This window comes from Oncorhynchus kisutch, linkage group LG6 (genome assembly GCF_002021735.2).
Source record: "Oncorhynchus kisutch isolate 150728-3 linkage group LG6, Okis_V2, whole genome shotgun sequence".
In the NCBI taxonomy this organism is placed as follows: Eukaryota; Metazoa; Chordata; class Actinopteri; order Salmoniformes; family Salmonidae; genus Oncorhynchus; species Oncorhynchus kisutch.
In genome coordinates this window covers 41,898,837-41,917,274 of record NC_034179.2, presented here as the reverse complement: position 1 = coordinate 41,917,274, position 18,438 = coordinate 41,898,837, and the positions used below count along the sequence as shown (strand labels likewise).

The 18,438-nt window shown below is 43.5% G+C and overlaps 1 protein-coding gene across 3 annotated transcripts in view; it reads left to right on the top strand.

Annotated features, from left to right (window-relative positions):
• The window catches only part of igsf9bb (immunoglobulin superfamily, member 9Bb), a 185,656-nt gene that overhangs the window by 132,645 nt on the left and 34,573 nt on the right, over window positions 1–18,438 (top strand). For 2 of the 3 annotated variants that reach the window (XM_031826769.1, XM_031826768.1), the window contains 5 exons: window positions 4,869–5,011; window positions 6,084–6,224; window positions 6,380–6,499; window positions 7,434–7,584; window positions 11,999–12,122. In XM_031826769.1, the coding sequence (XP_031682629.1) occupies window positions 4,869–5,011; window positions 6,084–6,224; window positions 6,380–6,499; window positions 7,434–7,584; window positions 11,999–12,122 (679 nt within the window). The remainder of the gene's footprint in view (window positions 1–4,868; window positions 5,012–6,083; window positions 6,225–6,379; window positions 6,500–7,433; window positions 7,585–11,998; window positions 12,123–18,438) is intronic. The other variant, XM_020484302.2, reaches the window with a different exon arrangement.

Sequence of the window (18,438 nt, the reverse complement as noted above, 5' to 3'; positions counted from 1 at the left end):
ATAGTGTGATTATAGTAGGTGTATAGTGTGATTATAGTAGGTGCATAGTGTGATTATAGTAGGTGCATAGTGTGATTATAGTAGGTGTATAGTGTGATTATGGTGGGCGTATAGTGTGATTATAGTAGGTGCATAGTGTGATTATAGTAGGTGCAATGTGTGATTATAGTAGGTGCAATGTGTGATTATAGTAGGTGTATAGTGTGATTATAGTAGGTGTATAGTGTGATTATAGTGTGATTATAGTAGGTGCATAGTGTGATTATAGTAGGTGCATAGTGTGATTATAGTAGGTGAATAGTGTGATTATAGTAGGTGTATAGTGTGATTATAGTAGGTGAATAGTGTGATTATAGTAGGTGAATAGTGTGATTATAGTAGGTGCATAGTGTGATTATAGTAGGTGTATAGTGTGATTATAGTAGGTGTATAGTGTGATTATAGTAGGTGTATAGTGTGATTATAGTAGGTGTATAGTGTGATTATAGTAGGTGTATAGTGTGACTTTCTGGTTTCTGGGGGCGTGGTGATGTACAGCCACTAGGGAAAGTCTACACACCCCTTTTTCAGGTTTATCGTTTTGCTTAAAATTACATCTAAAAAGGGATTAAACCATTTTTAAAAAACAACAATGTCTAGATTGCATACGTCTTCACACCCCAGAGTACATTTTTGGGGGAAGTACCTTTGACAGCCATTACAAGTAAGTTCTGGTCTTTGGCATTGAAATGTATGATATTGTCCTGCAGAAAAAGGCTTAGGTTTTCAGAAGACAGAAGACTTTCATATTCATTTTTATCCAAATAAACTCCCCACTCCCTGCCGATGACAAGCATACCCATAACATAATGCTGCCACCACAATACTTGAAAATATAAAAAATTCAAAGAAGGAAGTCTGTATTAAAAGAAATCCACTCCAAATCAACCATTCTGTTTGCAGCAAGGCCGTTAAGTAATACTTCAAGACAACACTTCAAAAAATTAAGATACAGTGCATTCAGAAAGTATTTAGTATTTCAGCTTTACTTTAAAATGTATTAAATAAATAAAAATCCTCATCAATCTACACACAATACCCCATAATGACAAAGCAAAAACAGGTTTTTATACCTTTTTGCAAATGTATTACAAATAAAAAACAGATAGTATTCTGAGACCCTTTGCTATGAGACTCGAAATTGAGCTCAGGTGCATCCTGTTCCATTGACCATCCTTGAGATGTTTCTACAACTTGATTGGAGTCCACCTGTGGTAAGTTCAATTGATTGGAAATTATTTGGAAAGGCACACACCTGTCTATATAAGGTCCCACAGTTGGCAGTGCATGTCAGAGCAAAAACCAATCCATGAGGTCGAAGGATTTGTCCGTAGAGCTCAGAGAAAAGACTGTGTCAAGGCACAGATCTGGAGAAGGGTCCCAAAAATGTTTGCCGTATCAAAGGTCCTCAAGAACACAGTGACCTGCATCATTCTTGAATGGAAGAAGTTTGGAACCACCAAGACTTCTCAGAGTTGGTCGCCCGGCCAAACTGATAAATCGGGGGAGAAGAACCTTTGGGCCACTCCTCAGTAAAAGGCACATGACATGCTGCTTGGAGTTTGCCAAAAGGACTCCCAGACCATGAAAAACAAAATGTTCTGGTCTGTTGAAACCAAAATTGAGCTCTTTGGCCTGAATGCCAAGCATTCTGGAGGAAACCTGGCACCATCCATACGGTGAAGCATGATTGTGGGAGAATCATGCTGTGGGGTGTTTTTCCGCAGCAGGGAGACGAGTCAGGATTGAGGGAAAGATGAACGGAGCAACGTGCACAGAGATCCTCTATGAAAACCTGTTCCAGAGCGCTCAGGACCTCAGACTTGGGTGAAGGTTCACCTGCCAACAGGACAACGATCCTAAGCACAAAGCAAAGACAACACAGGAGTGGCTTCGGGACAAGTCTCTGAATGTCCTTTAGAGGCCCAGCCAGAGCTCGGACTTGAACCCGATCGAACATGTCTGAAGACACCTGCAAATAGCTGTGCAGCGATGCTCCCCATCCAGCTTGAGAGGATCTGCAGAGACAAATGGGAAAAACTCCCCAAATACAGGTGTGCCAAGCTTGTGAAGTCATACCCATGAAGACTCAAGGTTGTAATCTGGATACATATGGTCTGAATACTTATGTAAATGTGATATTTCCACAAAAACCTGTTTTTGCTTTGTCATTATGGGGTATTGTGTGTAGATTGATGAGGGGGAAACTATTTCATCCATTTTAGAATAAAGCTGTAACCTAACAACATGTGGAAAAAGTCAAGGTGTCTGAATACTTTCCCGAATGCACTGTATACTGCATAGGCACTGCATTGTCTGAGGTACCCGGACACTCTTTCACTTTCACTCTGTCTCTTCCTCCTCTCTCCGTATTTATTCCTATCATCTCATCATCTTATGCCTTTCTGAAATGCAAATTGCCAAATTGCCAAATTTGCCAAATTGTCAACTCCATCTCTTTATCTCTCTCTCTCCTTCCATTGTGCCTGTTCTCACTCAACCCCCTCCCTCTTCCTTTCTCTTCTTCCATCTCTCTCAGGTGTATCCCCCCATCACTGTGCCCTCTCTGGGTTGGTTGGGCTGCAGGCTACCATGCTTCCATACCTGCCCCAGGAGAGCGGCCACACACACTCAAACCCTTATATGCCACCACACGCACACTCAAACACACACAAAATTCGATCAGCGCGACCGTGACCGGTTGTTTCTGTACTGTGTGCGTGTGTGACAGGCGCTGCAAAAGAGGGAGGAGGGGGAGAGGTGACATCATTCTCTGTGGAAACCCTCTCCTCTGCAGTGACGTCAGCTACAGACGGTCGGTGGGCTAGGCAGCGTGGGCGATAGCGGCCCCACTAGTCCACTGATTGCAGTGCAGCACTACGCAGAGAGAGAGAGAGAGAGAGAGAGAGAGAGAGAGAGAGAGAGAGAGAGAGAGAGAGAGAGAGAGAGAGAGAGAGAGAGAGAACTTTTCCTGTTTCAATTTCAGTCCCCTTCTCTTCTTCCCTTTCACTGGTGAATTACGCATAATAATCAGCTTTGGTACATGTGGTAAAGCGAGACCGGACATAAAATAAAGATATGTGCATGTTAGAGAAAGTGTGTATGCGAGCTATAGTGAGCCTGACACTACCCCACCTCCTCTCTCCCCTTCTATAAATAGACTGTGGCACTTCGCCAAAGATTAAGATGTTGAGAGGGATTTTTTTCCAAACCGCTCCTTTCCAAGCAGCACCGGCCTCCTGCAGCCATTATCACCTGGCTCTGACTAGATAACAAAGTCTGAATCTGTCCTTTATTATTCACATCAGACATGACACACTGAGACCAGTCTGCTTAAAAGGTTAGACAACACAGAGGAAATTAATGGGGAGTGCAGACAAGTTTGTTGGTTTGTGCCATTCATTGTGGTGTAATGTAAGGTCCAGTGGCAAATCTGTCATCTCTACCACATAGTGACACTGAACAAGATACCATGGACACTCTCACAGAATACACTACTGAGCCAAATCAAATTGGACTGAGCTGACCTGCTTATACATCCACCAATTTGTGAAAATATGTGGCAAAAAAATATGCAAGCCAGCACAGTTTTCTTCGGGTTGGCAAGACATCGTGCAAACACCTCTTTGAAACAACCTACTTTGACCTTACTTCGCTAAGCAGCCCTACTATTCTAATGCTTCCGAGCTTGTTCAAAGTTATTGGCTAGGGCATTGACTTTAGTGTCTTTCCTCTTTCCTCTCGTCTATCCGTGCTGCCAGATAAAGTTATATCAGCCGTGACTCCACTCAGCCACGGACGCCTCTGTCTGAATACTGAAGAGGTCATCCTGCTCTATACTCATTTTAATCCACACAATGCCATTCTATATATTTGTCTAGGATTCTCCTTCCTTGGAAAATTAATTGACGTACTCAAAACATATTTCTCCATTTACTTGTCAGTGTTTACCCATCCACTCCGAACACACACACAACCTCCACAGCTACTGCTCTCAGACCAGCTGCTACCGAAGCACAGTTTATCATGTAATGATAGCCCGTGCTCATAAAACCTGTTATTTCCCCTGTCTCCTGCTGCAGTACTGGTCCCGTAATCCCTACCAATGTTACTCCACCATAAAGATATTTATCTCGTGGCCTGGGCGATCTAGCTAGCGGTTAGTGGCGCTGTCTATACCTTGTACAAAACTTTTTCCATAATAGACCAGATGAATCCAGGTGAAAGCTATGATCCCTTATTGATGTCACCTGTTAAATCCACTTCAATCAGTGTAGATGAAGGGGAGGAGACACGTTACAGAACAATTTTTAAGCCTTGAGACAATTGAGACATGGATTGTGTGTGTGGCATACAGAGGGTGGGCAATGGGCAAGACAAAAGATTTAAGTGTCTTTGAACAGGGTTTGGTAGTAGGTGCCAGGTGCACCGGTTTGTGTCAAGAACTGCAATGCTGCTGGGTTTTCCACACTCAACAGTTTCCTGTGTGTAACAAGAATGGTCCACCACCCAAAGGACATCCAGCCAACTTGACACAACTGTGGGAAGCATTGGAGTCAACATGGGCCATCATCCCTGTGGAATGCTTTGGACACCTTGTAGAGTCCATGCCCTGACGAATTTAGGCTGTTCTGAGGGCAAAAGCGGGTGCAGCTCAATATTAGGAAGGTTTTCCTAATGTGTTATACGCTCAGTGTATATTTGCCCATGTTGGTTTGGTTTCGAATCCAGCCCACTGCCTTTGCGACAAACTCTCTACCTTTCCCACCATCTGTCCTTTGTCCAATAAATACAATACAAATTAACTGTATTTCTCTCTCTCGCCCCAGACCCTGCCCGTGTCAAAGACATGCCACCTGCCATCTATGTGGCCATTGGCCTGCCAGGCTTCATCCGTTGCCCTGTCGACGCCAACCCGCCTGTCACGCTGGTCAAGTGGACAAAAGATGGCAACCCCCTCCGGATAGAGAAGGTGAATCAAGGGTTATATTCATTAGAACACACTGTAGCTAAACGAAAATGTGCATTTTGTTATTGGACATGCTCAGGAAGCCCCTCCCGGTTGAAGTCCCTTTTCTTATGCCTAATGAATATGACCCATAATGTTCAGAGATAAATGTATTGTGTAAAACCGATATGATTGTCTGTTAGGTAGAAATAGGGAATGGTATCAGCTCTATTTGTTCTATTTCTATCGGCAATGTTCAGAACGTTTGACATCACTAAAACCCGTTTGACATCACTGAATCCAAACTCTCTCATGGACAGACGCACGTAACATAAGATGGTATCGTAGCGTCTGTCAACAGATTGTGGGATGCGACGTGTAACGAAGAACTTTGTTCTGCGCTCAGATTTTTCGTCAATGATCATTTGGACAAATCACGATTTTGCATCTTTTGAATTTCGGAAGAGGGGACATTTAGCCCATAGACTTGCCTGAAACTTCCGTTTAGGGGGGTGGAGACTTTACTAGTCTTAGTATATTTTCTTATACATCTTCCCCCAGAACTGAATTCTTAGTGGAGTAGGGTGAAGTTGCCCCGTCTAGACATTGATCTAAAGTCAGTTTTGTGTTTTTCCCCCCTAATGGTTAAGTTTAGGGCTAAGGGGTAGGCTGATCGTAGATCTGTGCCTAGAAGGGCAACTTCTACCTGAATTTGGATGACAGACTGTGAAATCTCCTCAGGCTTGGAACTGCGACAAAGGTGATGAACTAAGCTCTTCACATGTGCATTAAGGAGGACGTCCTAGTGGTTAAGTTTCCTAGTTTAAGGCTTCTAGGGGTGGATCAATTGTTGTGTATATCCCAGACAAAATCTAGCTGTTCTTTCTGTTTCCTTCCCCTACTTTTTGCCCTTGCTTTCAGTCCCTTTTGATTCAGAACTTTTAACTAGTGAGAACATTTGGGGACTGATCGCACCTCTCACTTCCTTGAAGCCACAGTCTCCTCTGCTCTATGACGGGATAGTGCTGTGCCACTGGTGAGCCCAGCCATACAAACATTGCAATGTCATAGCGTTAGCCCCTCTTTGTTCCCACAGTACCCTGGTTGGAGCCAAATGGAGGACGGGAGCATCCGCGTGGCCGAGGTGACGGAGGACTCTCTGGGCACCTACACCTGCATGCCTTACAATGCCCTGGGCTCTGAGGGATGGTCCGCTCCCACTCCTCTGGTGCTAAAGGTACGCAGGCTGATACTAACAGTAATTAGCGTAGCGTGCTAGCTAGTATATCAATCATTATGCATTTTCTATGCTTCGAGTTAGCCTAACTGCTACACCCATCTCGGTATGTTACTCTAATCTCACCCCCATTGGGGAACACTCTCTCTGGGCAGGATCCCCCTAAGTTCTCGATTGTTCCCGGAGGGGAATACAGGCAGGAGGCTGGGAGAGAGCTGGTCATCCCCTGTGCGGCTGAGAGAGAATTTCCCTATCCCAATATCACATGGCGGAAGGTAAGTGAAGCGACCCTCCCACCATCCAAAAGACTCATGCTGTGGTCTGGTCTGACAGTCTTTACTTTATAATAGGACAGAGCTACGGCTCCTCTTCTCCATCCTTTCACTCTAAAGTTATGGGTATCAGGTAGAACGTTGCTGTACACTCACACAGTCTATTTGACCAAGCTACTCACTGCTAGTAAATCCCCAAATGATGTAATGTTAAGTGATAACGGGTGGTTATTACTACAATTTAATTTCTAAACCAGACACTGCCAAATGTGGTTCGATGGTGATTCTTGATATTGGAGTCATCGTTTCCATCTTTGCCACAAGGAATGAGATGAGGTTGCAATCAAACTGGCTCCTAGAAATCACAATGTTTTAATTGCATTTTAATGGTGGCGTTATCAGTTGAAACAATCAAGGCAAACACATTAGCGTTAGCCTTCAATTGTCTCTTGATTATGGAGCTTCTTAATCTCTCCCAATGAAAACAATGTGATTTGCAGTTGTTTGTCTCCCTTTACCGTCGCCGTGATGCCAATGCTGAAATGTTTTGTTATATGGACAGTCTCTTCCACAGTGCCACAGTGACTGAGGAAGCACAAGTTTTAGTGTTGGTCTTTCTGTTTTTCCTGTCTGTCCGTCTACTAATCTACCTGTCTGTGTGTGTCTGTGTGTGTCTGTCTGTCTGCCTTCCTTTTTGTCTATCTTCCTTGTTGTCTACCTGTCTCTGTCTGTCTGCCTTCTTTTTGTCTACCAGTGTGTCTATCTGTCCTGTTCTCGGTCTCTGTCTCTGTCTGTCTCTGTCTATCTACTAATCTACTCTGTCTGTCTGTCTGGAGGCTGTGTGGGTGGGTGATAATTACCTTCCTTGCCAGAACCAATACAGTATGTGCTGTTCTGTGAGATGTAACTCCTCTCTCTTCCCCTCTCTCTTTTTAAGGTAGGGAAGCCCAGTAAAAGCAAGCACAACGTCCTTCCCACCGGCAGCTTACAGTTCAAGTCCCTGGGCAAGGAAGACCACGGGGAGTGGGAGTGTGTCGCCACCAACGTTGCCACGAGCATCACTGCCAGCACACACCTCCAAGTTTTTGGTACAAGCCACTCCGCCATACACATGCACAGGAAGAGGCATGAACACTCATGCACACACACATCGAACACACACAGGAACAGGTACATACACACACGCAAAGGAACACGTAATCAAATACAAGTAATAGGAAGCTGAGTAGTACTGGGTTGTATTCATTATGCGACAAACGGAGGAAAGCCGACTGAAAGAGAGAGGGACAACCTGGTCTTGTCCAATCAGAAATGTGAATTTTCATGATCTGTTGCAAAATGTTTTAAAATGTTTTCCGTTGCATACCTTAATGAATAGGACCCTTGTGTGATCTAAGGATAGTGAAGAGAGGCGGGGCTGTGCAGAGCAGCGTCAACAGCTTGACAGTTTGCCAAAGCTCAACACGTCAGCCAAAGCACCTGGGGGACATGTGCAATGAGCATTTTGCAAGGTCAATGAAGTCGCGCCAGCATTCGCAAATCACAGATGAGCGAACTGGGCTGGGCTCGCAGCATTGGGAAGGTAGACACAGAGACTGTTTCCACTGCTGAAAGCTCTACTGTCGTGGCCAAATGTTTTGAGAATGATACAAATATTAATTTCCACAAAGTTTGCTGCTTCAGTGTCTAGATATTTTTGTCAGATGTTACTATGGAATACTGAATTATAATTACAAGCATTTCATAAGTGGCAAAGGCTTTTATTGACAATTACATGAAGTTGATGCAAAGAGTCAATATTTGCAGTGTTGACCCTTCTTTTTCAAGACTTCTACAATCCGCCCTGGCATGCTGTCAATTAACTTCTGGCCCATTCTTGCATACTCAATGCTTGGAGTTTGTCAGAATTTGTGAGTTTTTGTTTGTCTACCCACCTCTTGAGGATTGACCACAAGTTCTCAATGGGATTAAGGTCTGGGGAGTTTCCCTGGCCATGGACCCAAAATATCTATGTTTTGTTCCCAGAGCCACTTAGTTATCACTTTTACCTTACGGCAAGGTGCTCCATCATGCTGGAAAATGCATTGTTCGTCACCAAACTGTTCCTGGATGGTTGGGAGAAGTTGCTCTCGGAGGATGTGTTGGTACCATTCTTTTTTCATAGCTGTGTTCTTAGGCAACATTTTGAGTGAGCCCACTCCCTTGGCTGAGAAGCAACCCCACACATGAATGGTCTCAGGATGCTTTACTGTTGGCATGACACAGGACTGATGGTAGCGCTCACCTTGTCTTCTCCGGACAAGCTTTTTTCCAGATGCCCCAAACAATGGGAAAGGGGATTCATCAGAGAAAATTACTTTACCCCAGTCCAATCCCTGTACCTTTTGCAGATTATCAGTCGGTCCCTGATGTATTTCCTGGAGAGAAGTGGCTTCTTTGCTGCCCTTCTTGCCACCAGACCATCCTCCAAAAGTCTTCGCCTCACTGTGCGTGCAGATGCACTCACACTTGCCTGCTACCATTCCTGAGCAAGCTCTGTACTGGTGGTGCCCCGATCCCGCAGCTGAATCAACATTAGGAGATGGTCCTGGCGCTTGCTGGACTTTCTTGGGCACCCTGAAGCCTTCTTGAAAACAATTGAACCGATGATGACGGCACGTGTTTCCTTGCAGGTAACCATGGTTGACATAGGAAGAACAATGATTCCAAGCACCACCCTCCTTTTGAAGCTTCCAGTCTGTTATTCAAACTCAATCAGCATGACAGAGTGATCTCCAGCCTTGTCCTCGTCAACACTCACACCTGTGTTAATGAGAGAATCACTGACATGATGTCAGCTGGTCCTTTTGTGGCAGGGCTGAAATGCAGTGGAAATGTTTTTAGGAGATTCAGTTCATTTGCATGGCAAGGAGGGACTTTTCAATTATTTGCCATTCATCTGATCACTCTTCATAACATTCTGGAGTATATACAAATTGCCATCATACAAACTGAGGCAGCATACTTTGTGAAAATGTATATTTGTGTCATTCTCAAAACTTTTGGCCACGACTGTCTAGTTTGTTTGATAAATAAGGACAACCGATAGATAAACTGTCACTTGTTGTGTATAGGTCGTCCAGTTCCGATTATGCTTTTTTGTAGTAGTGTTAGTGTCCATAGCTACAGCTGGCTATGGAAAACGACCACTTAGTCTTCAGTTAGATGTCTGCTGATATTGCCTGTATGGAGGTCTTTGTGCGTGGGGGCAAGATTCACAGACGGGGGTATTCGGGACACTGTTAAACTGTGTCTTTGGTGTCTGGCATTCAACAGTCAAAGGAACAATTTGCAGGCGTTCCATTTGCCAATGGATTTCTCTCTCACAGCCAATTGGATGATTGTGTTAATGTATACTGAACAAACATATAAATGCAACATGCAATAAGTTCAATGGTTTTACTGAGTTACAGTTCATATAAGGAAATCGGTCAATTTAAATAAATAAATTAAGGCCCTAATCTATGGATTTCACAAGACTGGGCGGGGACGCAGCCACCCACTGAGGAGCCAGGTCCAGCCAATCAGAATTTGTTTTTCCCCACAAAAGGCCTTTATTACAGACAGAAATACTCCTCAGTTTCATCAGCTGTCCGGGTGGCTGGTCTCAGACAATCCCACAGGTGAAGAAGCCCAATGTGGATGTCCTGGACTGGCGTGGTTACACGTGGTCTGCGGTTGTGAGGCCAGTTGGACATACTACCAAATTCTCTAACGTGACATTGGAAGTGGCTTATTGTAGAGAATTGAACATTAAATTATCTTGCAAAAGCTCTGATAGACATTCCTGCAGTCAGCATGCCAATTGCACGCTCCCTCAAAACTTGAAACATCTGTGGTGTTGTGTGACAAAACTGCACATTTTAGAGTGGCCTTTTATTGTTCGCAGCACAAGGTTCCCCTGTGTCATGATCATGCTGTTTAATCAGCTTCTTGATACGCCACACCTGTCAGGTGGATGGATTATCTTGGCAAAGGAGAAATGCTCACTAACAGAGATGTAAACAACTTTGTGCACAGAATGTAAGAGAAATAAGCTTTTTGTGCATATGGAAAATTTGACACTTGACATTTTTGTTCAGTATATTTGGTGGATGATCGGAATATGTCCAACTCCTTTACATTTCAGCACATTTTCGTGTTTAATTGGTAGGGGAGACTGTAATTTGCCAGAGATTTCTCAAATAATCTACTAGAGATCTTCTACGGTTACTATGTCAACTAATTAAGATATTACATGACAACTGTATATTTAAGGCTTAGGCGTCCCACTGGCGGGACACCTGTCGACAACATCAGGTGAAATTGGAGGGCACGCAATTCAAATAAATAAGCATCATTTAAAACATTTATGAACATACAATATTCTTATATTGTTTAAAAGCTTACATTCTTGTTTGAAATCCCAAGGGTCCCAGCTATAACATCAATGGTTGTTTTGTTAGATAAAATTATTCTTTATATCCCAAAGGTCTGTTTGGTTGGCGCCATCGATATCAGTAATCCACTCGTTCAACATGCAGACAAAGGAGTCCAAAAAGCTACTGCTAAACTTTGTTCAAACAAGTCAAACTACGTTTCTATTGTAAATAAACTATAATATTTCATAGAAAAGTAAAATTAGGAGGTGCGCCTTCATCGCGCGCCGATAGACTGATTTTTCCACTGGGACTCTTTGTACCAAAACTCCAACTTATTACTCGTTTTGGACAAAATAAGCCTGAAACCTTAAACAAAGACTGTTGACACCTAGTGGAATCCATAGAAATGGCAATCTGGGAGCTAGAATAGCATAGGACCCATGGCTTTTCATTATAAGAGCATGGGACCTCCAATTTTTTTTTATTCAGGTTGGCTTTTCTTTGGATTTTCTCCTACCATATCAATTATGTTATAGTCTCATACATTATTTTAACATTTCTACAAACTTCAACGTGTTTTCTATCCAATGCTACCAATTATATGCATATCCTGGCTTCTGGGCCTGAGTAACAGGCGGTTTACTTTGGTCAGTCAGGCGGAAATTCAAGAAAATCGACCCTAGCTCTAAGATGATGTTGTCTCACTAACACATGCAACAGAAACGTTCTCACCCAGAGTCACCTATATGTAGTTGTTAAAGAAGTTGGCCACTCTCACACACACACACAGTGTGGCTCTGATTCAGGTCGAGTCTAGCTGGCTCAGAGGCCTAAGCTTGTTCTTTAGACACCATGCCAAGACTTACTGTGACCCATAATCTCAATGCACATAGATACACAGATTGAAGATCTCTAATGAAACTCAGGCCTACCACCTTAGTATAGTCCTAACACAACCACACAATGCCTACACATATGAGCAAGAGCTGACTTCCAACGTGTGTGTGTGTGATTTAAGTACGTGTGTGGTTTATGCTTCATGCTTTACTCCCTCTTTCACTCCCACCCTCCTCACTATCCCCACATGACTCCCCCTCCCCAGGCACAAGCCCCCACGCCCCGGCCAACGTGCACGCAGCGGTCTCCACCACCTGGGTCAACATGTCGTGGGAGGCAGGCTACGACGGTGGCTTCGAGCAGACATTCTCAGTCTGGTATGGCTATGTGTGAGTCATCCCAGCATGCTTTGCTTCCTGCTTCTTCCTTCTTCAAGCATTTCCCTCTGAGGCTACGTCCCGATTCTTCAGCATTCTCCCTTCAGTTGATGCTTCTACACCAATCCAGTGTTTTGAAATAAATGACAAGGTGGAGTGTACACGTGCATACTTCTTGAATAGGGCGGAGAATGGGGATGCAGCCCAACTGTTTTTTTGGAAACCTAAGCCCCTCTCTGCCCCCTTCTGTGCTCTTATTCCTAGGGGAGGCTGCTGCACTTTGGCTGGGGAGGAGGGCGCTTGGATGGGGTAGTGGAGTAGAAGTTGCCACTTGACACTGGTCTGAGTTCAGTCTCAAGCTTTAAGGTTAGGGTTTGGGGAGGGGTGGGCTGTTCCTCAATTCAAATCAAAGTTTATAGGTCACGTTCACAGATTTGCAGATGTTGTTGCATGTGCTGTGAAATGCTTATGTTTCTAGCTCCAACAATGCAGCAATATCTAGCAATACAATAACAATACACACATAATCCAGAAGTTTAAAAAATAACAAGAAATTACGACACTTCAGAACGCGCAATGTCAAAGTCTGCAATATAAAAATATATGTACAGTGGGGCAAAAAAGTATTTAGTCAGCCACCAATTGTGCAAGTTCTCCTACTTAAAAAGATGAGAGAGGCCTGTAATGTATCATAGGTACACTTCAACTATGACAGACAAAATGAGAAGGAAAAAAATCCAGAAAATCACATTGAATTTATTTGCAAATTATGGTGGAAAATAAGTATTTGGTCAATAACAAAAGTTTATCTTAATACTTTGTTATATACCCTTTGTTGGCAATGACAGAGGTCAAATGTTGTCTGTAAGTCTTCACAAGGTTTTCACACACTGTTGCTGGTATTTTGGCCCATTCCTCCATGCAGATCTCCTCTAGAGCAGTGATGTTTTGGTGCTGATGCTGGGCAACACGGACTTTCAACTCCCTCCAAAGATTTTTTATGGGGTTGAGATCTGGAGACTGGCTAGGCCACTCCAGGACCTTGAAATGCTTCTTACGAAGCCACTCCTTCATTGCCCGGGCGGTGTGTTTGGGATCATTGTCATGCTGAAAGACCCAGCCACGTTTCATCTTCATTGCCCTTGCTGATGGAAGGAGGATTTTACTCAAAATATCACGATACATGGCCCCATTCATTCTTTCCTTTACACGGATCAGTCGTCCTGGTCCCTTTGCAGAAAAACAGCCCCAAAGCATGATGTTTCCACCCCCATGCTTCACAGTAGGTATGGTGTTCTTTGGATGCAACTCAGCATTCTTTGTCCTCCAAACACGACGAGTTGAGTTTTTACCAAAAAGTTATATTTTGCTTTCATCTTACCATATGACATTCTCCCAATCTTCTTCTGGATCATCCAAATGCTCTCTAGCAAACTTCAGACGGGCCTGGACATGTACTGGCTTAAGCAGGGGGACACGTCTGGCACTGCAGGATTTGAAGCCCTGGCGGCGTAGTGTGTTACTGATGGTAGGCTTTGTTACTTTGGTCCCAGCTCTCTGCATTCACTAGGTCCCCCCGTGTGGTTCTGGGATTTTTGCTCACCGTTCTTGTGATCATTTTGACCCCACGGGGTGAGATCTTGCGTGGAGCCCCAGATCAAGGGAGATTATCAGTGGTCTTGTATGTCTTCCATTTCCTAATAATTGCTCCCACAGTTGATTTCTTCAAACCAAGCTGCTTACCTATTGCAGATTCAGTCTTCCCAGCCTGGTGCAGGTCTACAATTTTGTTTCTGGAGTCCTTTGACAGCTCTTTGGTCTTGGCCATATTGGAGTTTGGAGTGTGACTGTTTAAGGTTATGGACAGGTGTCTATTATACTGATTACAAGTTTAAACAGGTGCCATTAATACAGGTAACGAGTGGAGGACAGAGGAGCCTTTTAAAGAAGAAGTTACAGGTATGTGAGAGCCAGAAATCTTGCTTGTTTGTAGGTGACCAAATACTTATTTTCCACCATAATTTGCAAATAAATTCATAAAAAATTCTACAATGTGATTTTCTAGATTTTTTTTCTCATTTTGTCCGTCATAGTTGAAGTGTACCTATGAGGAAAATTACAGGCCTCTCATCTTTTTAAGTGGGAGAACTTGCACAATTGGTGGCTGACTAAATACTAAACACTGTATATAGAGGTTAAACATACACTTAGGTTGGAGTCATTAAAACTTGTTTTTCAACCACTCCACAAATGTTTTGACATCATGACATCTACTTTGTGCATGGCACAAGTCATTTTTCCAACAATTGTTTACAGACAGATTATGTCACTTATCATTCACTGTATCACAATTCCAGTGGGTCAGAAGTTTACATACACTAAGTTGACTGTGCCTTTAAACAGCTTGGAAAATTCCAGAAAATGATGTCATGGCTTTAGAAGCTTCTGATAGGCTAATTGACATAATTTGAGTCAATTGGAGGTGTACTTGTGGATGTATTTCAAGGCCTACCTTCAAACTCAGTGCTTTGCTTTACATTATGGGAAAATAAAAATAAATCAGCCAAGACCTCAGAAAACAAATTGTAGACTTCCTCAAGTCTGGTTCATCCTTGGGAGCAATTTCCAAACGCCTGGAGGTACCACGTTCATCTATACAAACAATAGTACGCAAGTATAAACACCATGGGACCACGCAGGCTTCATACCGCTCAGGAAGGAGACGCGTCTCCTAGAGATGAACATACTTAGGTGCGAAAATTGCAAATCAATCCCAGAACAACAGCAAAGGACCTTGTGAAGTTGCTGGAGGAAACAGGTACATAAGTATCTATATCCACAGTAAGACGAGTCCTATATGGACATAACCTGAAAGGCCGCACAGCAAGGAAGAAGCCACTGCTCTTAAACCGCCATAAAAAAGCCAGACAACTGTTTGCAACTGCACATGGGGACAATGACCATACTTTTTGGAGAAATGTCCTCTGGTCTGATGAGACAAAAATATAACTGTTTGGCCATAATGACCATCGTTATGTTTGGAGGAAAAAGGGGGAGTGTTGCAAGCCGAAGAACACCATCCCAACCGTGAAGCATGGGGGTGGCAGCATCATGTTGTGCTTTGCTGCAGGAGGGACTGGTGCACTTCACAAAATAGATGGCTTCATGAGGTAGGAAAATGATGTGGATATATTGAAGCAACATCTCAAGACATCAGTCAGGAAGTTAAAGCTTGGTCACAAATGGGCCTTCCAAATGGACAACGACCCCAAGCACACTTCCAAAGTTGTGACAAATGGCTTAAGGACAACCAAGTCAAGGTATTGGAGTGGCCATCACAAAGAACCTGACCTCAATCCCATAGCAAATGTGTGGGCAGAACTGAAAAAGCATGTGCGAGCAAGGACGCCTACAAACCTGACTCCATTACACCAGCTCTGTCAGGAGGAATGGGCCAAAATTCACCCAACTTATTGTGGGAAGCTTGTGGAAGGCTACCTGAAACGTTTGACCCAAGTTAAAGGCAATGCTACCAAATACTAATTGAGTGTATGTAAACTTCTGACCCACTAGGAATGTGATGAAAGTGAAATAAAAGATTAAATAAATAATTCTCTCAACTATTATTGACATTTCACATTCTTCATATAAGGTGGTGATCCTAACTGACCTAAGACAGGGAATTTGTACTAGGATTAAATGTCAGGAATTGTGAGTCAAATCAAATCAAATCAAATTTTATTTGTCACATACACATGGTTAGCAGATGTTAATGCGAGTGTAGCGAAATGCTTGTGCTTCTAGTTCCGACAATGCAGTAATAACGAACAAGTAATCTAACTAACAATTCCAAAAAAACTACTGTCTTATACACAGTGTAAGGGGATAAGGAATATGTACATAAGGATATATGAATTAGTGATGGTACAGAGCAGCATAGGCAAGATACAGTAGATGATATCGAGTACAGTATAACATATGAGATGAGTATGTAAACAAAGTGGCATAGTTAAAGTGGCTAGTGATACATGTATTACATAAGGATGCAGTCGATGATATAGAGTACAGTATATACGTATGCATATGAGATGAATAATGTAGGGTAAGTAACTTTATATAAGGTAGCATTGTTTAAAGTGGCTAGTGATATATTTACATCATTTCCCATCAATTCCCATTATTAAAGTGGCTGGAGTTGAGTCAGTGTCATTGACAGTGTGTTGGCAGCAGCCACTCAATGTTAGTGGTGGCTGTTTAACAGTCTGATGGCCTTGAGATAGAAGCTGTTTTTCAGTCTCTCTCTTTGTTCATAACGAGGCAAAAAGGCCTGGGAAACCATTTTAACAATAGTTTTACTTATTACCAACCCTTTCTGCCCATTGACTCCTCACTTAGTCTTCTTCATCATGCTTATAGCATCTACCAAGACATGCACAATTCCTAACATCAATACAAAAGTGTACATGATCTCACTTGTATTCATAAAGCTCAATGTAAGAGTGCAGGATCAGTTTGGCCTTTTAGATTCTAATAAATAAGCTTACATGGAGAGAGGCGGATCTGATCCTAGATCAGCACACATTTTTGGGAAGACCCAGATGCAGACAGTGTCGCAGTAACAAAAGTGTATTACTAGAACAGGGGGCAGGCAAAACGACAGGTCAAGGGCAGGCAGAGGTCAGTAATCCAGATCAGAGTCCAAAAGGTACAGAACAGCAGGCAGCCTCAGGGTCAGGGCAGGCAGAGGTCAGTAATCCAGATCAGAGTCCAAAAGGTACAGAACAGCAGGCAGCCTCAGGGTCAGGGCAGGCAGAGGTCAGTAATCCAGATCAGAGTCCAAAAGGTACAGAACAGCAGGCAGCCTCAGGGTCAGGGCAGGCAGAGGTCAGTAATCCAGATCAGAGTCCAAAAGGTACAGAACAGCAGGCAGCCTCAGGGTCAGGGCAGGCAGAGGTCAGTAATCCAGATCAGAGTCCAAAAGGTACAGAACAGCAGGCAGCCTCAGGGTCAGGGCAGGCAGAAGTTAAATAATCCAGTGTGGTGAAACAGACAGGAGCAAGGGGAAAAATGCTTGATGAACAAAACGAACTGGCAACAGACAAATAGAGAACACCAGTATAAATACACAGGGGATAATGAGGGGAGAGGGAGACACCTGGGGGGGGGAGACGAGCTCAAAGACAGGTGAAACAGATCAGGGTGTGACACACTCTGAGATGCTTTGTGAATACAGACCCTAAAGCATCATCCACTGAGCTCCTTATAGACCACCAGCACATCACTCACAATCTAGACCAGACCTGTCACTGCTCGTCAGCCCACTCCCAAACAGACACACAGCCAATGGGCTCGCCCCTTAACAACCCCAGATAAAAACCAGCGAGAAGAACTGTATCAGACTGTAACAATCCCTAAACGGGCTAGTTGTTATTACAAAGTGAATATAAATCACCTTATTAAGAACGAGGAGAACAATTAGCGAGAAGAGCACAGCACAATTAGTCTGCTCTTTAAGCACTCCGGGCCTCTAAAAAAAGTAATGATATATAATGTGCTTTAAAAGCTGCGTCGTGCCCACCCCCTATGCCCCCTTATGCCACACCAACAGGAGCGTCATTAGACTACTTGAGTTTGCTTCAGAGTCTCCACAGCACCCTTTCTCGCCCACTTCCAAAGGCACTTACCATATCAAGTAGATTTTATTCATAGAATGCTGTACTACTGAAGTGGTTAGTTACTAAGTTAATTCATATGCCTGTGCTTCACACAATTTTGCGGTATTATCTTTTAGTTCCTATCTTTTAGTTCCTATATTATCACCAGGCAAGGTGTGCGATCAGATCTATTTATAACACACTGGAATTACTGCCACAGTTCTCTGTGGCATCCTCTGGCCCCCATCGTCATCAACAACACAACTAAATCAGTTCAGTACGCTGCTGTACGTGTCATTCACGAGTTTGCTGATCACGCACAGAAGTCCACACATACTTCTGCTCTTTCCCAAATGACACCCTATTGGCTATATGGTGGGGCGGCAGGGTAGCCTGGTGGTTAGAGCGTTGGACTAGTAACCGAAAGGTTCATGTTCAAATCCCCGAGCTGACAAGGTACACATTTTATTTTACCTTTATTTAACCAGGCAAGTTAGTTAAGAACAAATTCTTATTTTCAATAACGGCCTAGGAACAGTGAGTTCACTGCCTGTTCCACTGTACCTTGTCGGCTCGGGGGTTTGAACTTGCAACCTTCCAGTTACTAGTCCAACGCTCTAACCACTAGGCTACCCTGTCGTTCTGCCCCTGAACAGGCAGTTAACCCACCTAGG